This window comes from Oncorhynchus gorbuscha, linkage group LG21 (genome assembly GCF_021184085.1).
Source record: "Oncorhynchus gorbuscha isolate QuinsamMale2020 ecotype Even-year linkage group LG21, OgorEven_v1.0, whole genome shotgun sequence".
NCBI classification, from domain to species: domain Eukaryota; kingdom Metazoa; phylum Chordata; class Actinopteri; order Salmoniformes; family Salmonidae; genus Oncorhynchus; species Oncorhynchus gorbuscha.
Window position 1 is genome coordinate 19,931,095 of NC_060193.1, and position 24,613 is coordinate 19,955,707.

Below are 24,613 nucleotides of genomic sequence, written 5' to 3' on the forward strand. Positions count from 1 at the left end.
CTCTTTCAGAGCAGCACACACCTCTTTCTCTATCCCATTGTATTACTGCAATTGAGGCTTCTATGCAGGTTAGACACTGCATGTCAGGCTAAGAGGAGTATGTATGAAAAGGCATAAAAATTCCCCCAGCAACCACCCAATGATTGCTACCTTTGATGGAATGACTGAGGCTGCAGAGTAATGTTGACAAATAAACAGACAGCATTCACACAGAAATCGTATGTCATAGACATAAACTGTAGCTATAAGTGCTGCCCCTCTCTGCCCTGCACCTCTCTCTCTGTCTCTCTACCACTTTCCTCACTTTGTCTTTGATGAATTTGCTGATAGAAGAATTTGAGAAGTGGTTCAACAGATTCCAGTTCCTGGTTGGCTCTAGGTCCTCTCGAGTCTCTCCTCCATTACCTCCACTGGGCCAATTATCTGCACTGTCAGCCTCTCTGATATGGCTTCAAAGGGGGAGGTATTTCAAGGTGACACCGGCAAAGATGGGGTGATGGAGGAGAAACTGGCAATGGTTTGAAGATCTTTTGATGACTGTGCAAATCTCTCCCGTCCTGAAGAAAAAGGGCAAAGGAGGAGAGGAAGGAGTTCAGATGCTGTCAGAGGCAGAGCATTTCGTTCTGCAAGGGGATCCTGTGGTGTCCCTTTGTCTTTTAAAAGCAGAGGGCTGGTTCAGGCGCCATCTCGCCCCCTTGTTCTGCATACGAGTAGAGGTGTCACTTCACGTCAGCTGTATGGAAGCTTTATTTTGCATATTTTTTTATTTATTTAACCTTTATTTAACTAGGCAAGTCAGTTAAGAACACGTTCTTGTTTACAATCATGGCCTACCAAAATCCTTCCGGCTTGGACGGGGGAATAAAAATATAGGACAAAACACACAATGACGAGAGACACCACAGCACAACCTAAAGAGAGACCTAAGAAAACAACAGAAGGTAGAGACAACAATACATCATGCGTAGCAACCACAACTGTCAATAAGAGTGATTGGGTCTTTGAATGAAGAGATGGAGAAAAAAACTGTCCAGTTGGAGTGTTTATTTTGTGGTTTTTTTGCAGCTTGTTCCAGTCACTTGCTGCACCAAACTGAAAAGAGGAGGAACGCAGGGATATGTGTGCTTTGGGGACCTTAAACAGAATGTGACTGGCAGAACAGGTGTTGTATGTGGAGAAAGACACCTGAAACACCTGAAACCGGAGACACCTGAAACCCCACCTCTTTAAGGAATACCTAGGATAGCATAAGTAATCCCTCTCACCCCCCCCCCTTTAAGATTTAGATGCACTATTGTAAAGTGACTGTTCCACTGGATGTCATAAGGTGAATGCACCAATTTGTAAGTCGCTCTGGATAAGAGCGTCTGCTAAATGACTTAAATGTAAATGTGAGGGCTGCAGTAGGTATCTCCGATAGGGGGCAGTGAGGCCTCAGAAGGTTTTATAAATAAGCATCAACCCATGGGTCTTGCAACGAGTTTACAGAGATGACCAGTTTACAGAGGAGTATAGAGTGCAGTGATGTGTCCTATAAGGACCACTGGTGGCAAATCTGATGGCCGAATGGTAAAGAACATCTAGCCCCTCCAGAGCACCCTTACCTGCTGATCTATAAATGATGTCTCCGTAATCTAGCATGGGTAGGATGGTCATCTGAATCAGGGTTCGTTTGGCAGCTGTGGTGAAAGAGGAGTGGTTACGATAGAGGAAACCAAGTCTAGATTTAACCTTCGCCTGCAGTTTTGATGTGTGCTGAGAGAAATACAGTGTACCGTCCAGCCATACTCTCAAGTCCTTGTAAGGGGGTGACTACCACAAGCTCTAAACCCTCAGAGGTAGTAATCACACCAGTGGGGAGAGGGGCATTCTTCTTACCAAACCACATGAGCTTTGTTTTGGAGGTGTTCAGAACAAGGTTAAGGACAGATAAAGCTTGTTGGACACTAAGAAAGCTTTGTTGTAGAGTGTTTAACACAAAATCCAGGAAGGGGCCAGCTGAGTATAAGACTATCATCCAATTGCCTGAGCTATCTTGTTGATGTAAATTGAGAAGAAAGTGGGGCCTAGGGTAAAGCCTTGGGGTACTTCCTTGGTAACAGGCAGTGGCTGAGACAGCAGATGTTCTGACGTTATACACCGACCTCTTTGAGAGAGGTAGTTAGCGAACCAGGCCAAAGACCCCTCAGAGACACCAATACTCCTTAGCCGGCCCACAAGAATGGATTGGTCTAGCATATCAAAAGCTTTGGCCAAGTCAATAAAAATATCAGCACAACATTGCTTAGAATCAAGGGCAATGGTGACACCATTGAGGACCTTTTGAGGTTGCAGTGACACATCCATAACATGAGTGAAACCAGAATGCATACCAGAGAGAATAGTATAGACATCAGGTAAGCCAGTCAGTTGATTATTGACAAGTTCTTCCAATACTTTTGATAAACGGGGCAAAATAGAAAGTGGCCACCTTGATCTCCCCCTTTAAATAAAGAACGCGCCTGTGGCTGCCTTACAAGCAATGGGAACCTCCCCAGAGAGGAGAGACAGGCTAAAAAGGTCAGAGATTGGCTTGGCGATGATAGGGGCTGCAACCTTAAAGAAGAAAGGGTCAAAACCATCCGATCCAGATGGTGACTTGGGGTCAAGTTTAAGGAGCTCCTTTTGCACCTCAGACTGAGTGACTGCCTGCAGGGAGAAAGTTTGTAGCTGGACAGAGGAAAAATAGGGAGAAGCATCAGGGCTAGTCGCATAAGAAGGGGTGGGAGATGAGGAAATATTGGACGGGCAAGGAGGCATGGCTGGGTCAAGTAGGAATCCTGACATAATGAGGTGGTGATTAAAGAGCTCAGCCATGTGCTCCTTGTCAGTAACAACCACATGATCAATATTAAGGGTCATGGGCAGCTGTGAGGAGGAAGACTTATTCTTTAACCGTATTCCTGAACTCCTTAAGGTTAGACCCACAGAAAGAGAACGGCTCCTTAAAGTAACTAACTTTGGCCTTCTGGATAGCCTGAGTGCACTTATTTCTCATTTGCCTGAACGAGAGCCAGTCAGCCTGAGTATGCATGTGCCGAGCCTATTGCCAAATGGAATTCTTGAGGTGGGTTAACTCGGATCACAGTCGAACCAGGCGCTGAACCGGTTTTTAATTATCATTTTCTTTATGTGGGTGTGTTTGTTAACAATACCACTGAAAAAAAAAGAAAGTCCAAGCATCTTTGACAGAGCTAATTCTATATCAATTTACAGAGGCCAGGTCATGAAGGAAGGCTTGCTCATTAAAGTTTTTTTTAGCATGAGTCTTTGACAAATCAGGATAGGTTGTTTTACTTATTAGCCATTATGAACACAGGCTTTAAAACAATGAACACTAAGGTCATTACAGGAAACACCAGACTGATACATGTCAAGATTATTGGTGAGGATAACATCAAGGAGAGTAGCCTTTTCTGGGTATTTGGAGTCATACCTTGTGGGATTGGTAAAAATCTGAAAAAGATTTAGGGAGTCCCATTGCTTTAGGACTTGGTCATGTGGTTTAAGCATGTCCCAGTTTATGTCACCCATCAGGACAAATTCAGACTTAGTGTAAGGGGCCAGGAGAGAGCTTAGGGCAGGTAGGGTACAGGCCGGTGTTGATGGAGGACAATAACACCCAGCAACAGTCAACAAATAACAATTTGAAAGTCTAATGCTTAAAACCAGCAAATCCAATTGTTTAGGGACAGACTTGGTGGAGACCAAGCACCGAAGGTGTTCCTTGGTCAAGATTGCTACTCCACCACCTTTGGAAGATCTGTCTTGCTGAAAAAGTTATAACCAGTGTTCAAAACACTCTTTCTTAACCACGTCTCAGTAATGACCAACACATCTGGATTGGAGCTGTGAGCCCACACTTTCAATTGATACATTTTAGGTAATTAGCTTCTAGTGTTAACGTGCAGGAAACCCAGGCTTTTACGAGAGTAGAAATCAATTAAGCAGATATCAGAGCACAAGTCACAATTGAGCACAAGTCAGAATATCATCAGCAGTAATACAATCAGGGCACGGCAGAGGACACAGAGAGCTCTGCAGTGTTCATTTTTTATGACACTTGAATGTGTATCAGATAGCAACAAGATCATATTGTATAGCAATTTGAACAGGTAACATGAGTACCAAGCCGGTGAGATGTGGTTAGAATAGGATGGGAGGCCAAGAGTCTGTGTAACCAATAGTGTCCCGAGTGTGGGAACAAACAGTCTGTTGTACGGTCAAGTAAACAAGCAAGTTCATAGTCAACAAAGCACAGGCCAGGGCAGACGGTGAACAGATCGCCAGGTGAAATCCAAGCTGCAGTGCAGCAGGCAATGGAAGTAGGTGTCACACCCACTTGGGAGAAGCTTTTCTTCAGGAGGCAGATTCCTTGTAGAAAATCCCAGCTAGCTAGCTAACGCAGCTGGCAAGTCTCTGTCCACCGTTTTTTTTACATGGAAAAGTAGGTTGTTAGCTAGCTATATCTCTTCAGTTTCAGTGAATGGTCCTTTATGACATTACATCCAAACAAGGTTTGGACAACAGTCCTGTGGCTGTTGTATTTTGGAGATTGCGAGGAGGATGTTTTCTGATGTGATCAAAGCAACAATATTGTTTTCTTATTGAGGTAATATACAACTGAAGTGTCCTGGCTGCATATCAGTTCAAAATAGAGATGAATCCAGGGGGTACGATATTGTAATGACGTCTGCACAGAGGGAGGGGGCTTCAGGCCTCTGCATTTGGGTGAGGGAGGCTGTGAAATTCTCCTGCCATTGTTGGGTTCATGGGCTTTGACACCTCTCACTTCACACCTAAGTGCTAATTGAAGTTGCAGTTGGATCTGTTCTGTCCTTGCAAGCTTGGTAGCCAGCCTTAACTTAGCATTCAGCCCTTATAAGGGAAAATATATCATTTTAATGTATTTTTCTGCTTGGCTTTAAAAGTAGCTTCAGAGTAAACATTACTCACTCAGTTCCAAGTTGAATGGTGTTTTCAGGTTTCTGTTGTGCTTCTTTTGCTGGTTGTTGGTTTGCCAGAGCATTTGCTGTATTGACATTGGAATTATCATGTAAATTAGAAATTATAGTCTTATTAATTGCATGCAAATGCTTCATAATCATGTTAACCACCATGTTCTATTGGGAAATAATAATCTTGATTTTTAATTGTATTAGATTTATTTGTAATCGCATTAGACTCCAACAGATTTGATAATCATAGCACCCTATGAAATCTCTGACCAGGGCTGTGCTGCACTGTCCTTATCTCAAGTGATCCACTTTACAGTAGTCCAGGGTTTCCCAATCCCCCAGCACTACACAGCTGTTTCAAATAAGCAACTCATCCATCAAGCTTTGATTATTTTAATCAGCTGTGTAGTGCTAGTGTAAAAAAACTAAAAACAAAACGTGCACCCAGGTGGGGCCTCAGGACCGAGCATCGGGAAACCCTGCAGTAAGCTACAGTGACACAAATGTAATCATAGGCTTCAAATCAAGCTTTGTAGTTTTGGGGCGATATTACAAACACTACTAATCCCAAGATTCTCAGTGGAGGACCGTGATTTCCGGGTTCTGTGTTGCTAGGGGGAAGGTGGCGCAGAGGACCTGTTGGAAATGACGGTAGAAGAAGTCGGATTTCAATATAAAGTCCAAAACAGTAAACCTGGAAGATAGCAAAGAAACTTCACCAGACCTGCGTGCTAAGGGTGTGTGTGCTTGTTCAAATGTGTATTTATGGAGTCAAATAATGCAACGCTGCGGTGTGTGAAGGAATCGCTGTCTCGCTTGCTGCTGCTAGCTCAGCTGTGTTGTTGCACTTATCCCCACCTGTGTGGGTAACACGCCAATCGGCTAGCTAGCTAATTTATTATCGAAAATCGACTCCGGTGCCCTCTCCGAATAATCTGAACTAGTTAGGAAGTCTACACTGTTATCCAAATATGGCTGTTGTGTTAAGCTCATTTCCAGTTAGCCGGTTATTCAGCTAGCTAGGAAGCAAGTTAACGTTAGACTCGTAAATTAGCCAGCTAATTAGCATGCTAGCCAGTTAGTTAACTAGCTAGCTAATTGACCTAGTTTTGAGGACAGAGCCCATGCTGTCACTGCTTGACTACTGTATACGCAGTGTATGAGATTAATATGACTTTTGATGTTCATTTGAGGTCTGCGTTTACTGTGGATTAACAGATCAAAACAATGACACTTAGTCTAACTTATTTAGCTAGCTAGGTAAAATAGTTGATATGATTAGCTAATAATCAATGTGTGTGTGTGTGTGTGATTCATAATCATAACAATGGTTCACAACCCTCCAAGTTCCTGGTGTCACGCCCTCAGAATTCCAATTAATCCAGTTAGCCAGTAGTCAGTGCTAGGACTGAGAGTGTAATAACAAAGTTTACAATCCACTTTGTTTGCCTCTCACACACAATATGCAAACAACTGTCTTCTCCCCTCCATGATAAACATTCCTGACACCCGTCTGCCCCCTCCCTCTCCTTCATAGGGTGTGACTCACCATGGAGTCCCTGATGAGTGCGGTGGCCCCACGGACCCCGGCCCTGTTGAAGAAGGCCTCTGAGGTGGACTTCCGGTCGGGGGCCACACTGGAGCAGCTGTCGGCCCAGGTGTCTGAGCTGGTCACCCTGGAGCAGGGGGACTTCGGGGACCAGCTCGCCCTCGAGGTCCACACGGCCAAAGACTTCATCTTCAACATGCTGGGTAAGACTCACCCACATGCATTTTATATATGCTATTACATTTGGGTTAATACATTTTTTATTCACTACTGATATAGACAGTATTATAAGCTGGGTGCTTCGAACCCTGAATGCTGATTGGTGGACAGCTGTGGTATAGCAGACCGTATACCATGGGTATGACACTTATTTTTACTGCTCTAACTTCGTTGGTAATCAGTTTATAATAGCAATAAGGCACCTCTGGGGTTTGTGATATATGGCAAATATACCAAGGCTAAGGGCTGTATCCAGGCACTCCGCTTTGCGTCGTGCATAAGAACATTCCTTATACCGGGTCCATTAATGCCATAAACAGTATATAAGACTTTGACCGAGGCCTATTGTGTGCTTGATAAAAACGTATCGTGAGTAATGTGGTTGTGGATAAGTACAGATGGAGGAAAGGTGGTGGCTCAGCTGTGTTTATTTTCTTTGTCATGGATCAAGGTCTTAATATGCTTATCAGCCAGGTGAAGTGAGGTTCATTGTCCAATAGGTGGTACTATTCCCTCTCCCTCTGTTCCTCAAGCTCTGCCTTTGCCTGCTCCTACGCTCTCTCCTCTCCTCTCTGCTTGTCCCAGTGCAACTGGAACCGAAGCCCCTTTTGGCCGGGATCCCTCCCTCTCTTGAGTCGCATATCCTCTCCTTTATTTGACTTTCTTTTGTTTTACTACTTCTATCATCTCTCTTTCTCTCTTTCTGTTTTGCTTACCCCCCCCTCCTTATTGTGGCTGTTTGTTGATCATGTGCAGTTTGAGTGGGAAGCACAATACAAACAAGCTAACTCGCACTAAGTCCACTCCCCTGTCCACCCCCCTGTAACTATAGCTGTGAATAGGAGCCATGATTGGCAGTGAGTATTGTTTGCACTAAAATATCATAACAGCCCCTTCTTCTAATCCTGTCATATTGTATTAGTTTACTGCCAACCCTCCTGTATCTCTCTGCCTCTCAACTTCTGCACTAGATAGCCTAGCGTCCTCTTTTCCGCTCTCGCTCTCGCCACACTCTCTAGCTCTCCCCTCCCTCTTTCTCTCCTCCCGCTTTCTCTCTTCACTCTCTCAATTTGTACATGCCTGAGAACCCCCCCCCCCCCAAAAAAAGTCATCTGTGCCTATTATCATCCTATTAAGCCTGGTGACTGAGAAGCATGTGTAAGGAATGTTAATACATTGTTTGTCATTAACACGTTTTAATTACTGTTGAATTAAAAACCAGCCTCATGGCTTCCCGTCCTCCCTCATCTGTGAGATGGGTCTCTCGCTCGCTCTCGACCATTTTGCACTCTCACTCACACACTTAACCCTCTATCCCGATTGAATGACTCCCCCTGCCCTCACGGTGCACCCCCCCTCTTTTCCTGCTTCTCCCCTATTTTTTTTTGTATTAATTAACTCGTCCACTTTCTGTCGCTGTCTCCGTTGTCAGTCCGGCTGACTGCTCTTTAATTTCCAACCGTTTGCCATTAAAAATAATATAAATTTGCACCTTGACAGGGAAGTGTAGGATTTAAGATGATTTGTAAATGTACGGTGTGTGCATTAGCGAGTAGCACTGTGACACTGTTTTTGAAGAACCTTGAAGAGGGAGCCCAGGCAGTTGAAAGGAAACATCTCCCCAACTACTAGAGTTCTTTATATGGAACATTTGCAGTGGTCTGTGTGTGTGATTCTCTATGGCTGTGTTTACACAGGCAGCCCAATTCAGCTCTTTTTCCCACTGGTAAAAACAAATATATAAATCACATATTTTTCTGAGCTGATCTGATTGGGCTAAATACCAATTAGTGACAAGATCAGAATTAGGCTGCCTGTGTAAACGTAGCCTACGTGTCTATCCATGTGAATGTTAGCCCGCGTGTGTTTGTTTGACTTTCTTTTCTTGTTGGGTCTTTGTAAAAGTTCTCTAGCCTAGTTTGAGAAGCAGGAGGCTCCCCACCGGGAATTCAGTGCTGACAGAGAGGGAGAAGAGAGGAGGCGATGCATTGCACCACACAGTGAAATAGATCCACAGTTTGACAGATCCAAGGAAGGAAAATCCACTTATTTACCCGGTAGCTCTTCAGTAAACAGTGTTAGGCTGGCCTACAGCATGCCTGTGGAAACATGGATCTAGAATTCCCACAGGTCTATATGGGTCGTGGGAATGTAGAATAATGACCAAAGGCTGGTTTATACTTGGTCTAACAAACATGTCTGTATACCACAAGTGATTTGAGCTTATTTACGGTTAGATAATATATCTTATTATTGTAGAGGTGTAGCTTAAACCCCCTCAGGTTGATGTGAAATCTAATTAGTATAAATAAATAAATCCCCTTAATCTGCCAGTTTAAGGCAGAGATGCAGTGCATTCAAAGTATTTAGACCCCTTGACTTTTCCCACATTTTGTTTAGTTAGGCTTATTCTAAAATTGATTTAAATTTGTTTTTCCTCATCAATCTACACACAATACCCCAAAATGACAGAGCGAAAACCGTTCTTTACATTTTTTGGAGAAATCTATTAAAAAATAAAAACGGGCGTTAATTACATACGTATTCAGACCCTTTTCGAAATTGAAGTCCGGTGCATTCTGTTTCCATTGAACATCCTAGAGATGTTTCCTCAACTTGATTTGGAGTCCACCTGTGGTAAATTCAATTGATTGGACATGATTTGGAAAGGCACACACCTGTCTATATAAGGTCCCACAGTTGACAGTGCATGTCAGAGCAAAAACCAAGCCATGAGGTAGAAGGAATTGTCCCTTGAGCTCCGAGACAGGATTGTGTCAAGACACAGATCTGGGGAAGGGTACCAAATAATTTCTGCAGCATTGAAGGTCCACACAGTGGCCTCCATCATTCTTATATGGAAGAAGTTTGGGATCACCAAGACTCTTCCTAGAGCTGGCTGCCTGGCCAAACTGAGTAATCGGGGTAGAAAGGAGATGACCAAGAAGCCTATGGTCCCTCTGACAGAGCTCTAGAGTTCCTGTGGGGATGGGAGAAACTTCCAGAAGGACAACCATCTCTGCAGCACTCCACTAATCAGGCCTTTATGGTAGTGTCCAGACAGAAGCCACTCCTCAGTAATAGGCTCATGACAGTCTGCTTGTAGTTTGCCAAAATGCACCTAAAGGATTCTCAGACCATGAGAAACACGATTCTCTAGTCTGATGAAACCAAGATCGAACACTTGGGCTTGAATGCCAAGTGTCTCGTCTGGAGGAAACCTGGCACCATCCCTACAGTGAAGCACGGTGGTGGCAATATCATGCTGTGGGGATGTTTTTCAGCGGCGTGGACTGGGAGACTAATCAGGATTGAGGGAAAGATGAATGGAGAAAAGTACAGAGATCCGTGATGAAAACCTGCTCAGGACCTCCGACTGGGGCGAAGGTTCACCAACAGGACAAATTCTACAGATTCTAAACTTTAAAATGTATGTAAATAACATGTGACAACAGATTTACTTGAACAGTGCAAATGCAGATTTGCGCATTCTCTTTTTCCATGTGTCTCTGACTACGGCTGACCTCTCCTTCCCCACAGAGCTCATTAAACAAGCCTATGTTTTACATTGAACCTTTATTTAACTAGGCAAGTCAGTTAAGAACAAATTAGTATTTACAATGATGGCCTACCTACCCCAGTCAAATATGGACGACACTTGTGCACCACCCTATTGGACTCCCGATCACGGCTGGATGTGATGCAGCCTGGATTCGAACCAGGTACTGCAGTGACTCCTCTTGCACTGAGACCCAGTGTCTTAGACCTCTGCGTCACTCGGGAACCCCTTTTAATACGGCTTTAACGTCGGTTTAATTCAAACACAAAGAAGGCCAGAGGGTTGGAAACAGGAGGGGAGCTCCATTTCACGTTCAGCCGACACAAAAACTAAGAACTGGGCGCAAGTCAGCCGTTGTCTCTTCAGAAGTCCAGACCCAGCCGTTGTCTCTTCAGAAGTCCAGACCCAGCCGTTGTCTCTTCAGAAGTCCAGAGTTGAGGCTGAAAGACTAATCAAAACCAAAACGCCCAAACAAGTGGTTTTGTTTCTTCCCGCAGAGCTTGTTTTTTGTGGTCTGCGTTTCGGCTCGTCCCTCTAACAGTGGTTTTCAATGTCATAATCTATTTCATATTGAATAATATTTGATAATGTAACTTTTCACTAAAATCAAGCTAGCTAGATTGATTAAAGATTTCTAGCATGTTTTTCTGTCAGTAATGCCAACCCAATCACTGTCAGAATATGAACTGAATGTTGAGTTATTGTTTTTATGGCTATGGGCTAGGCTGTAGCAGCTACTGTCATTCAGCCTGTGTTCAGGTAATGATCGGTTGTGTTGACTGCTCCGAAGTTGGTTTGTATTTTATAACTTCTGTTCTCAGGGCGTCGCGCCCACTCGCATACTGTTTGAGGAATGTCGCTGTAAATACCTACGGTCCACTGTAGCTCTGGCAGCCGGCAGACACACAGCAGCTCCCGCTGGAGCCCCTGAGGTGACTTCAGATGAGGCCGCCTTGAAAGAGCTCAGTACCGTCGCTTATATGGGAATGAAAGTTCGGCGCATGTGTGTCGCAGGCTTTTGGTTGAGGTTCTCCCAGAGAATCTGAAAGGTCGGTTAGGCCTCGTTTGACATGAGCAAATCACTTCAGAGCGTGGGAGTGTTCCAAAGAATATTGTTGGTCTCACGTGGGGAACACGGTGCATCTCGGTATGGAGTGCAGTTCACTATTCATGCATCATCTTATCAGCTGATTACTTTTTTTGTGACCAATACATTTGTTCCTGCATAGCCTCTAGGCAGGCTACACAGTAATATCATTGCTTTAATAAACTGGTGCGCACTCCATTCAAATAGCATTTCTGGGCCTTGTAAACTGTCTAGAGTAGACCCATCACTGATCCAAATGGTTGCCTAATCGGGCCTCGGCTAGATGCAGTTTGAATGAAACATGCATTCAAAACGCAGATCTTTTGAGCCTTTATTTAGAAGACATATTCACCGTAGTTTACACTATAGACTAGTGTTGTACTCACTCGAAAGCGACAATACCGTTCTTCATTGCGTTGTCTTTTTGGGGAGATTTTCAAACTGCGTGCTCTGACTGAGCGCACCTGTCATTTCATAATCTAACTTAATTTTTCTTGCACTGTGATATGTAAATTTAGCCTGTATGTATATGCTCGGTTTTTAAAAAGGTATGGAACTATGCATTGCACAGGTAATGCATTCAATGCCGTATTAACCTTGTGTTTAGCAAATGTATGATGGGTTACTATGCATAAGCTTCTAACTCATCTATTCGATGTCTTACTGTTCTCTGGCGCGTTAAGAATATACACCCCTGCTCTCCTCTTGTGCAGTCCCAGGAAAAGCTGGACTATAATAGCTCGGACATTTTAAAGACTTAATAAAAAAAAATGTACTAATATACTGTTCGAAGAGCGTCGCCAGCTTGCTCTTTTTTTATTTTTAGCTGAATGTAAGGGACTTGTGCAGTTAGAAAGCGAGAATGAGCGACGCATAGAGCAGACAGTTACTTATTCAGACCGATAAACATTAAGCTCTCGTGAAGAGAACTCTTTTGATCTTATTCTAGTCCCATGGTATGAGAGCAAGAGAGTCAACCTATTAATTATTTAAATGGGCCCTATTAATATCAGTTGAAATGAACTATCCTGTAATTAACTTTGTAGGCTGCATGTCCTGCACAAATCAATGAACTATCACCGTTGCGCGTTCTCTCCCAGCTTCATGGTTTGACAGTGGTGTGTAATTCCAGTCCATATACTACAGTACAATTCACACTCCCGAAAATATTTTTACTGGAGCTTGTTTAATTTATTTACCCAAGAGTGCATCCATCTATGGTCTGCTATTGTTTTCTGTTGTGTGTATTGTACATGGGACTGGTCTAAATTGCTAGTTGGATCATGGGGTGGGGGCGTTCTGATGAGTTGGGTCTGGGGGGAGTCGGGATGGAATTGATTTTCAACTAGCCTTAGTCACTCACTGTCATAGCACCTCTGCTAGCACCATCGTTGTTCTGACTGCATCTCCTCCTACGTTCGCTAACGCACACCAAGTCTCCCGTCTATGAACTGCTCTATGTGTGTGTGTGTGTAGCGACCCTATCCATATGACCCTGTCCCTCTGGTGTAGGGTCGTATGGGCAGCAGGAAGGTTACAGCTCATTAACTGAAGACTAACTGATAATTAACCATGCGAGTGCCGTCGTATGGTTGAACTGCTACAGCTAAATGTACATTACTCTCTCCCTCTGGGCTCTCTTTCTCTGGTCTATCTCTCCCTCGAATCACTTTTAATGTACATTACATGAAAAGCAATTTGACATTTGCCATGTGTGAAAACCCAAAGGGACATATTGTGTTCAGATTTTTAATAGCCCAATCTGATCTGTCCCTGAACACGACCCATCGCTCTATTAAACTCTACAGCACTACAGAACTCTATGGATCACACACGCACACCTTTCAATAACCTTGGTTATGCTGCCCAGTGTTAGATAGCCTTTGACCCTCTTCAGCTTCAAAAGAGAGTTTCTCGTCCCTCTAACAATCCCAGACAATCAGATAAAATGGGAACAATCTCTAATTCTGTTTTATTTAAAGAATGAGCGAGGCCTATTTTAAAAGCTTGATGAGAATTCATAAACACTGGAGTCGGCAGGGAGCAACACACACACAGCAGAACCCACCTATGACTGACAACTACATGTGTGTGTTAATCCATCTCTGTCTGAAAGCACATTCTCTTTAGATGGCTGATAATGCCTTTCTGGGGCTAATTGTTTGCTCTTTAAAAGAGCAAATGAGTGTAAAGCAGAGAAAGCGCTCCGTGGTAATTGAGTTGGTGAAACTCTCTGTTGGCAGGATCTGTGTTTCACTATTTATTGGATGGGTTGGATGGTCTGTCTTTGAATGATTTAGAAAGCAAAGACCTACTGTCCACATCCCAACTGTTCCTTTGGGTGTCGATGTATTTACACAGCTACTCTTACACTTTGTCTTTTACTCTGCATCCCCCTCTCTTTTACTCTGCATCCCCCTCTCTTTTACTCTGCATCCCCGTCTCTTTTACTCTGCATCCCCGTCTCTTTTACTCTGCATCCCCCTCTTTTACTTTCCCCCTCTACTCTGCATCCCCCTCTCTTTTACTCTGCATCCCCGTCTCTTTTACTCTGCATCCCCCTCTCTTTTACTCTGCATCCCCCTCTCTTTTACTCTGCATCCCCCTCTCTTTTACTCTGCATCCCCCTCTCTTTTACTCTGCATCCCCCTCTGCATCCCCCTCTCTTTTACTCTGCATTCCCCTCTCCTCTCTTTTATTCTGCATCCCCCACTCCTCTCTTTTACTCTGCATCCCCCTCTCCTCTCTTTTACTCTGCATCCCCCACTCCCCCGGAATGACGTTACTATGTTTATACTGTAGCACCATATAGGCTACGCTACTATGAAGCTGAACATGGCAACACACTCTGAATGGTGATTCAAAGGTTTTCATCACTCTCTGCACTGTCCGTTATGGGGAGTTTGTCAGTGTGACATTTTGTGTGTGAGACGGCAATCTTGGGCAGCTCTCCAGTGCTAATCATCACAGTTCCCAGACTGGCTCTATGGAAATGAGATCCACTATTATTGACCTCTCAGTTACCTGCTGTGTGTGTGTGTGTCCTCCCAGTTAGCTGGGTGCATCACACTGGGGCTGTTTTAAATGACAACTGGATTCATTAATATTAGTACTCCTCAAACACAGAGGGGCTTTTAGTTTTGAAAACTAGGCTAGTGTGGTCCTTATTGTAGAGTTTCTCATCCAAGCTCCAAAGCTTTTTTGGACCTCACCTAAAATGATGTAACCTAAACTGTTGGCCACAACCTTTGTAGACTTGTTTCCATGTACGTCATGGTTTTCCTGCGTTTCTGTATGCGCAAAGGAGACAGTAAGTGGCCCATGGGATTAGAATGTAGATTGTGTTCTCTGGAACAGCCTCACATCTCCTCTGGGTCAAACAGACTAACATCCAGGGCCTCATTAGTGGAGAGAGAGAGAATCTGTCTGTCTCTCCTTCCCCATCGTTCTCTTTCGCTCTTTCGTTCCTTCCCCATCTCTCTCTTTGTCCCCTCCTCTCTGAGCACCACACTAGCTACTGGAGAGATGAGACAAAGATCTCTGCTCCCCATTTGACCCAATTGATCAACTGTAGAGAGAACAAATCGCAGGAAGTTCCTGCTCGCCAACTCTGCCCTTTGCCTGTCTGTAAGATATTTTCTCGAACTCCGCTGTACTTGGCTTCTCAAATTTTTTGGGGGAGTGGAACTGACAGATCTGATTTCTTTATCTGATTATTGCTTGGTGCTCTGTACGCTCTTTCTTCCCCTCTCTCTTTCTCTGCGCTCATGTCCTTTTCTGTCAGTAATACACACTCTGTAGAAAAAAACAGCCTGGATTTAGAGCTACCATCGGTGAGAACACAGCTAAGTACTTGATTGGCTGTAGTATTCTTCATGAACTCTTTATAGAGTTTTTGGTTGTGATGGGTGGAGAAATAGTTTCCCAGAAGCTAGATGATAGAATGCTAGTAGTGTGGCGTTAAATATTGTACCATTTTTATGTCGGCCTTATACTGAACAAAAATATAAATGCAAACATTTTACGGCATTACAGTTCATAAGGAAATCGGTCAATTAAAATAAATAAATTAGGCCCCAATCTATGGATTTCACATGACTGGGCAGGGGCGAGCCATGGGTGTGCCTGGGATGACATGGGCCCATCCACTACTTTTCTCAGTGTAGCAGACTTTGTCCTGTAAAATGCCAGATTAACTTCAAGGAAAACTTTTAGGAAATGTAGCTGGCTACATATATTCTCTGAAAAGCATTAGAAATAGGATGGCATTCATTGTTTTTTGCCCCCTAAACAACTTGCCTTTTCATTGTTATCGTATTTACTTGCGTGGCTGCTTGCCAAATGATAGCGTGGCACTTCTGTTCTCATTTGATGAAAATGAAGCGACACATGTTTTTTATTTCCTAGTGTCCCACTCCTTTCCCCCTCTGTCTAAGCAGTTTGCACAGTCAGTCAGGCTGTATTCAGTAAAGACTCCCTCTTGGAGTGGGAAGCCGGGGATGGTTGAGGACAACCAGCTAATTTGGAGAATAACAATCAAACTTTCATTAAATCACACATGCAAATTAAAGCTACACTTGTTGTGAATCCAGCCAACATGTCAGATTTCAAAAAGGCTTTTCGGCGAAATAGCATCGTTTGCTTATCCGAGGATGGCACCTCCACAAACAAAGAGAAACCATATTTCAACCCTGCAGGCGCGACACGAAACGCAGAAATAAAAATATAATTCACGCCTTCGAGCTTCTTTTGTTGGCACTCAAATGTCCCATAAACATCACAAATGGTCCTTTTGTTCGATTAATTCCATATATATATATATATATCCAAAATGTCAATTTATTTGGCGTGTTTGATCCAGAAAAACACTGGTTCCAACTTGAGCAACGTGACTACAAAATATCTCAAAAGTTACCTGTAAACTTTGCCAAAACATTTCAAACTACTTTTAAAATATAACTTTAGGTATTTTTTTAATGTAAATAATCGCTGAAATTGAAGAATGTGTTCAATACAGGAAGAAAACAAACTGTAGATAGCTTTCTGGTCACGTGCCTCTATCTAACACTTCAAGTGACCCTCGTTCAAGATGGCCATACTTCATTACACAACGGAATAACCTCAACCAATTTCTAAAGACTTGACATCCAGTCTAAACGATAGGAACTGCAAGAAGGTCCCTTAAGATAAGATTTTTATCTCTTATCTTCTGGGGATGAGTAGCAGGCAGTTGAATTTGGGCATGCATTTCATCCGGATGTGAAAATACTGCCCCCTGTCACCAATAAGAACAAATTCTTATTTACAATGACGGACTACCGGGGAACAGTGGGTTAACTGCTTTGTTCAGAGGCAGAACGAGAGCTCGGGATTCTATCCAGCAACCTTTCGGTTACTGGCCCAACACTCTAACCACTAGGCTACCAGTCACAAAGGGAGCTGTGTAGACCTCATATGACCCAACATTCCATTTTTCATTCCTCCAGCAACATTCCATTCCTCCAACATTCCATTCCTCCAGAAAGTAGTCCAACTTTTTCCCACAGATCTTTTGTCGATAGCACTTGGTAATTCAGGCCAGCAATGTTGTTGAGAGCAGTAGCAAGACTTTTGCAGTTGTCCATACATTTCCAAAAATCTGCGGTAGCAAGGATTATCTACACCTACTGAGCAACTCATGTTATGGACAGAGGCATGCTACGTGACAGACCAATCCAAACTCATCTCTCGGCATGTCTAGACCATCCATTATCTCAGCCAATCATGGCTAGCGTGAAGCTTCCTGACTTTTTCCGTGGCTAAATCAGCTGGGCTTGTAATTTAACCTGTTTAGGCTAGGGGGCAGCATTTTCACTTTTGGGTGAAAAGCGTGCCCAGAGTAAACTGCCTGCTACTCAGTCCCAGATGCTAATATATGCATATTATTAGTAGTATTGGATATAAAACACTGAAGTTTTTAAAACTGTTTGAATGATGTCTGTGAGTATAATAGAACTCATATGGCAGGTGAGAACCTGAGAAAATCCAACCAGGAAGTGGTTGGACAAAAACTTGAAAAAATGGTGCCTCATACTTGTATGTTTGAGGAATTTGGATTATGAGATTTCTGTTGAGCGTTCCCAGACAGGTTAACAATTATATTCACAGGTGGCTTACACGTTTAAGGCACATGAAAGTTTAAATGTTTCAGAAGGCATTTCTGGCCCAACGTTTTACTTTTTGATTTAAAAAAAAATGTTTACGTTCAAATGCCTCTCCTGTGAAGTAGAGAAGTGCGACAGACGCCTAGTTTCCTGAAATGAGTAAAATGTACTTGTTTCATTGTGTAGGTGTTTACCCCGCTCATGTTCACCCTTGTACATACTTTTGTATATATAGTGTATGTGGACACCCCTTCAAATGAGTGGATTTCAGCCACAACCATTGCTGGCAGGTGTATGAAATTGAGCACACCGCCATGCAATCTCCATAGACAAACATTACCAGTGGAATGGCCTTACTGAAGAGCTCTATGGCACCGTCATAGGATGCCACCTTTCCAACAAGCCAGTTTGTCAAATTTTTGCCCTGTTACAGCTACCCCGGTTAACTGTAAGAGCTGTTATTGTGAAGTGGAAACATTTAGGAGCAACAATGGCTCAGCGTTGTTATTAAAGCACATGAAAGTTTACATGTTCCAGAAGGCATTTCTTTAAAAAAAAACGTTCAAATGGTTCTCCTGTGAAGTAGTGATGTGCGACATACATGTAGCTTCCTGAAATGGTTCACACATACTTTTGTCAGTATCACTACTGCGCTTTTTCATGAATACTTCATGAATGTATGCATTGCATTTGCTTCTGACCAAGAAGAACTGCTCAAGGTCTGCTTTTAGAATTTCATATTATGCTCATTCTTTGTGCGTTTTCTTCCTCCAGGCCTTGTACAGAAGGTGGACCAGCGTCTCCCGGTGGCCAATGAGTACCTGCTCCTGTCTGGGGGTGCCAGGGAGGGGGTTCTGGACCTCAACCCAGAGGAGCTGGGGGACTACGCCAAGGGGGCCGATTTCGACCTGGACTTCACCCTCCTGGTGCCCGCCCTCAAGCTCCATGATCGCAACCAGGTTGGTGCAATACGGATGGAATGGGAAACGTTTAATTTGTTTTGTATGTATCTTACTGATATTAAGTTGTGTTTTGTGATGTATGTGACGTTTTTACTGTGCCCTTTTTAAAAACTTTTTGATCTATGTTGTGTCATATGAAGTTTGATGCAAAACAAATACTAGTGTTTTCTCAGGAAAAGGTGTAATGAAGTATTGTTTCTTCTAATGTCAACCAGCCGGTCACCCTGGACATGCGCCAGTCGGCCCCCTGCCACTCCTGGCTCTCCCTGCGGCTCTGCGACCCCAACACCCAGGCAAGATGGAGGATCTGCTGCCAGGAGGAGACAGACTCACCCCCCGACGATGATGATGAGGAAGAGAAAAGGGAAATGGGTCACAAAGCCTCTGGTGCCGTCCCCCCCTCCCTCTACGTAATGCGTTTTCTAATGTGCTTCTCTTTTAGCGCTTTTAGTTTTGTATTTTACTGTGTTATTGTATTTTACTGTAAGATGTGTTGCATTGGTTTTAATGAAGTTCAATTTGTATTTGATTCTAGTCGCCCCACCAGTCTCTGGATGGCTGCTACATGTCCCCGGCGCTGGTGGCTGACTGGTTCTGGGGAGTGGTGGGTGAGGCGGTGGACGAGCTGAGGCGTTCCCCCAAGAGAGGCATCCCCGTCCCAGAGAGGCTGGAACGCAACGGGCCCCTGACCACCCTCATCCTCCAGGCGGGCTCCAGCCGGGTGCTCTATGACCTGCTGCCAGTGGTGTCCTTCCGGGGCTGGCCTGCCGTGGCCCAGGGCTGGCTGACGGCCAATCACTTCTGGGACGGGAAGATCACAGAGGAGGAGGCCATCTCTGGGTTCTACCTGCTGCCCTGCCCGGCTCCGCTGGGGGGGAGGCCCGACCGGGAGTGGAGGCTGGCGTTCTCACGCAGCGAGGTGGGTAGCTAGCTGCACGTTGTAGTTGGCTAGTTAACCATCGGGTAGCTTCTTCTTTTGAATAGCTGTATAGTTGGTTAGATTGGGCATGGGATTTCTGCTGGATCAGCTAGCCTAATTTGTTCAACTGAAACTCAGCGGTATGTAATTGCCACAAGCAGCCAAAAGAATTGCAGATAAACTCGATGCACTCACCCAGAGTATGTGCACGGGTGTGCTTCATGCTGCTACAACATGATAGCTGCGGGACCAAAACAGCATAAACGTTTTAGCCTTCGGTGTCATACTCTTAGTTTTTGCCGAAGTCCGTCCTATTCTGGTGTTTACTTTGTGCACCAATGACTTTACCGTTAAATAAAACTGAGCGGAAGTACAAGTTCACTTACCAGTGGAACATTTTGAACTTTCAAATATGAAAGTAGTAAGGTTCTTAACGGTCTTCAAGTACCGTTGACAATGACTCTGTATAACATCGATCCAGGCTGTGTCTCTGGGGCATGCATGTGTACCGTCTGTTAATGCTGTTTGCGTCTTTCTGGTGACAAATCTGATTACCCCTCGTGGGATTAATAAAGTGACCTGGCTGCCATATCATTGTCCCCTGTCATGTCTGTCTCCAGGTGCAGCTGAAGAAGTGCATCCCGTACCCCATGGCCCAGGCCTTCCAGGCTGCCAAGGCTGTCCTCTCCCGCCTCCTGGCTCGCCCCCGCACTGGCCTCAGCCCCTACCACCTTCGCACCCTCCTCTTCTGGGCCTGTGACCGCCTACCGCCCGCCTACCTTTCCTCGCCTGACCCAGAAACCCCCGCCCGCCTCCTCCTGGGCCTCCTGGATGATCTGGCCCACTGCATCCTGGGTAAGAACTGTCCCAACTACTTTCTGCCCCAGTGCAACATGCTGGAGCACCTGTCGGACAGCCAATCCCTGCTGGTGGCCCGGAAGCTGGCCCATGTCCGGTCTGACCCGACCGAGCACCTACGGGCGGCCTTGGACCAGGCCAGACAGGCGAGCCAGCTGAAGAGGGAAGCAGCGAGCGCTACCAACGGGCACGGAGGGTCGCCCAGGCAAGGTTACCCGGCCAGCGGCATCATCTCGCCCTCTGACGACAAACTGGCTGCCAGGCTGCAGCAGCTGGTGACCGAGAACCCCGGGAAGTCGATTTCGGTTTTTCTCAACCCTGATGATGTCACAAGGCCGCACTTCCGCATCGATGACAAGTTCTACTGACCTGAGAGTAATGGTGTGCTATCGACAAACACTCTCTTCAAAACACATGTAAAACGGCGAGTCAACTAGGATGGCTCGAGAGTCAAAACACTACAGAGCCTCACTGCTCTCCTATCCCACCCCCTCCCGGAGGCTAACGACAATGATGCTAACAACGCTGCTGAACTATGACACTACCAAAAACACCTTTGCACACTCCCAGGAGCAGGAGGCTGACCCTAGAGAGCCCTAGGCTAGAGAAACCAACACTCTTCTATCCATTTAGCAGTGAGTGATGTCATAAAGAGACCTCACCACAGGAAAAATGCTCGTTGACTTACCACGGAGACTGCTGCTCTTTTATGAGCTAGCCGTAAGGAGATGGGTCTTTTTTAATAATAAAGAACCGCTTTAGAATGAAGAAAGTCTGCCGCTGCTCCCATTCAATGGCATGGCTTACCCAAAGGATTTCTCCTCTCTCCACACTAATGAGAAACTGTATCCCCCCCTCCCCCTGCCCAATCAAAGTGGGTGACAGTACCAGGATTCTCCATCTTTTTTTATATTCAACTATGATGTATCTGAATGTAATTTGGTGAGGGGCAATGTCTTTGAACAAATAGTATTTTCTTTCTATACGTTTTATCCCTTTTCCCTCTCTCGTTCTCATACTTCCTTTCTCTCTCTTTCCCCCTCTCTCTCAGGTATTTTTAAAGTTGTTCATTGTTTTTTTTATGTGACTCCAGGGTTATGGTTCCCCTCCATCGATCTTGAATGGTATAACCCAGGGTTGTCCTTCCGTTTCAACACTTACGATGTGACGTAACGCACCAAAGAGCCACTGGATGGGTGTTTCGGGAGCCTTTGCTTCTTCAATCTACCACCCCATAAGAAAGGTATCTGTACTCACTGACCCAGAGTCAGTCTGTACTCTTAAAGGAAAGATTCACCCATTTTTTTGAATGCTATATTATTTTTGTTCATCTCAGTGATGTTATCTCTCTTCCCAGGGTAATTTCATGTTGATCTGAGCTATTGCAGTTCAAGCAGACCGAAATAAAGCCGCTCTCACTACACTGGAAGTTCATTTGAATACGACTTTTCGATCGCGAAAACGTCTATCATGCATGTCACATTTCAATACTGGCTTGATGTTATGTCGCGGGAGGTTATTTTCTCTCAAATTAGCCAATGATCATATTTTTGCAATATTCCTACCTCGGAATTTCTTATAAGAGGGTCCACCACATTTCTCCTATTTGTCTGCTTCTTCAGTCCAGAGTGCATTGTATGGTGCCGTTGCGAATGTCCGACTCTCTGTGAGGTACATCGATCTGCAGGTTGAGATGGTGAGATTGTATACTCCTAAATTCATAGTGCAGTTTAGGTGATTTTTACAGCCAACTCGCTACTTCACATGCTGATATTGTCTTTGGTGTTGTTGTGTCTAGCTACCGACCAAGCCAGCCAGGCCATAGAGGGAGCATTGCATCGTGGGTTTGGTTGTCGATCTGAGCTGCAACAGATTTCCACATGTTGCTACCAACCTTATTATAACGACAAAATGAAACATTTGTTCACTAGATATTGATCTCACACAGTGTTATTTAACACTGTAAATTATACCAATTAGTGGTTTTGGGTGGATTTAGTCTTCAACGCTCATATTCCCCACCTTTACCTTCCAGACCAACATGCTCCTCAGCGGTCACCTCATCAATTTGCCTCGATTCAGAGGGGTTGGGTTTATCCCATGAAAGCTTGAAGCAGCAGTTTATCATCAAATAAGGGTAATATCACAGGGCTATAAGCTATAAGCTATGGTACACAAGCTATAAACCTTTTTAATTCAGTTATTTTCTTACAGTCCCTTTTGAAAATGTGTACCATGGTACAGTTTACATTGGGGCTTTAATGGTGGGATGTGGTCATTAAATGTTGTATGATATTAACAAACTACCTATAACGGAGGCAGGTTGTTCCGGAAAGGAGGAGAGGTAGTGTTAGCTGCGGAAACGGTTGGCACACTGCTCGATTGTATTCTCATCTTCATGTTACGAAATGAAGGCACTGCCATGGCTTGGCTAGGCTACATCACGTCATCTGTATAAGGCTTGTGTAAGGGCTATTTTATTTGTTCCACTTGTGTGTATGAAGATGGGGAGGTTTTCATGGTTTGTGGTTGAAACTCAGAGGAAAAGCTTTTTGTCTTGTCTCAGATTTTAATTGGAGGAAACTTGACTGGTTTTGTAATGGTCCCTCTCTCGCTCTTCTGCTTGGTTTGCCTGTTTTAATAAGCTGTGTGTGATCGGACCACTGATCAAGCTCTTTAAATGTGCTGATGGAGAGAGAGTTGGAGATCCAGAGAGATGGAACCGGAACAAATGCACAGCAGGACACAAACACCCAATGTGCTAGCCTCTTTTCCACATCCCCTTGTGCTCTCTCTGTCTCTGTCTCTGTCTCTCTGTCTCTCTCTCTCTGTGTGTGTGAGAGACTTGGGGGGCCTTATCTTGTCCACCCAGATGTGTTGGATGGGGAGACGGGCCAGCCTCTGGCCCTTAGTACAGATTAGTGGTAAAGGATGGGGGCTGCTGGGAACTGGGACAGCTGCTTGTCTGTCTTGTTATATATCTGTCTCACTTTCTCATTATATAGCTGCGTCTCTCCTCTCGTTTTCCTTCTATAACTTCCCATCCAATGAGTGGAAGTCAAATCTCCTGAATACAAACAGTATCAACACCTTTCTATCATCAGATTGGCTCTAATCGGCATTAGCTTAGACTAAGGGTGTGTCCAAAATGGCACCCAATTCCCTATATAGTGCACTTCTGCCCCATGGTCCCCGGTCAAAAGTAGTGCACTGAATAGGGTGCCATTTAAGACGCAAGCTTATCAGAGGTGCTTGTTGAATATCATTAGTGGATTGTCATGGTGGACATCACTCGGGCATCATCGGAACACTAAATCAAATAACATTCGCCGAGTTCAACAGGTGTAACCTTAAAACAAAGCAGTTTTAAGAAAAATAAGTCTTAGGTAAAAAATAGATAAGTCAGAAATAATGAACAAATGAACAAATAATTAAAGAGCAGCCGTAAAATAACAGTAGCGAGGCTATATACAGGGGGTACCGGTACAGACTATGTGCGGGGGCACCGATTAGTCGAGGTAATATGTAGGTAGAGTTAGTGACTATACATAGATAATAACCAGAGAGTAGCAGCAGTGTAAAACAGAGTGGAGGGACAATGCAAATACTCTGGGTAGCCATTAGATTAGCTGTTCAGGGAGTAGAAGCTGTTAAGTCTTTTGGACCATAGACTTGGCTCCCCGGTACCGCTTGCTGTGTGGTAGCAGAGCGAACAGTCGATGACTAGGGTGGCTGGAGTCTTTGAACATTTTTAGGGCCATTGACACACCGCCTGGTATAGAGGTCCTGGATGGCAGGAAGCTTGGCCCCAGTAATGTACTGGGCCGTACACACAACCCTCTAGTGCCTTGCGGTCGGAGGGCGAGCCGTTGCCATACCGGGCAGTGATGCAAACAGTCAGGATGTTCTCGGTCTTGCAGCTGTGTAACTTTTTGAGGACCCATGCCAAATCTTTTCAGTCTCATGAGGGGGAATAGGCTTTATTGTGCCCTCTTCAAATCAAATTTATTGTTATCTCAAAGTGCTGTACAGAAACCCAGCCTAAAACTCCAAACATTAAGCAATGCAGGTGTAGAAGCACGGCTGTCTTGGTGTGTTTGGACCGTGATAGTTTGTTGGTGTACACCAAGGAACTTGAAGCTCTCAACCTGATCCACTACATCCCTGTCGATGAGAATGGGTGTGTGCTCTGTCCTCCTTTTCCTGTAGTCCACAATCATCTCCTTTCGTCTTGATCACATTGAGGGAGAGGTTGTTGTCCTGGCACCACATGGCCAGGTCTCTGACCTCCTCCCTATAGGCTGTCTCGTCGTTGTCGGT

General features: G+C 44.6%; 1 protein-coding gene across 2 annotated transcripts; it reads left to right on the forward strand.

Annotated features, from left to right (window-relative positions):
- The first annotated feature begins 5,432 nt into the window (after positions 1 to 5,432).
- Positions 5,433 to 24,349, forward strand: LOC124008551 (protein MB21D2-like). Of its 2 annotated transcripts, XM_046319918.1 has the most exons (7): positions 5,433 to 5,734; positions 6,535 to 6,749; positions 18,329 to 18,513; positions 18,732 to 18,926; positions 19,052 to 19,435; positions 20,056 to 20,290; positions 21,387 to 24,349. In XM_046319918.1, the coding sequence occupies exons 2-7, from the start codon at positions 6,548 to 6,550 to the stop codon at positions 21,464 to 21,466; spliced, it is 1,281 nt and encodes a 426-aa protein (XP_046175874.1). In that variant the 5' UTR covers positions 5,433 to 5,734; positions 6,535 to 6,547; the 3' UTR covers positions 21,467 to 24,349. The 2 variants fall into 2 exon arrangements, with proteins under 2 accessions (XP_046175874.1, XP_046175873.1); XM_046319917.1 differs by having other exon boundaries at positions 20,056 to 24,349.
- Positions 24,350 to 24,613: the final 264 nt, after the last annotated feature.

Bases quoted from the DNA above. Each gene is read 5' to 3' on its own strand.
- LOC124008551 (XM_046319917.1), top strand. From the start codon at position 6,548: ATGGAGTCCCTGATGAGTGCGGTGGCCCCACGGACCCCGGCCCTGTTG. The intron at 18,927-19,051 runs GTAATGCGTTTT...ATTTGATTCTAG, and splicing joins CCGTCCCCCCCTCCCTCTAC to TCGCCCCACCAGTCTCTGGA. The intron at 19,436-20,055 runs GTGGGTAGCTAG...GTCTGTCTCCAG, and splicing joins TGGCGTTCTCACGCAGCGAG to GTGCAGCTGAAGAAGTGCAT.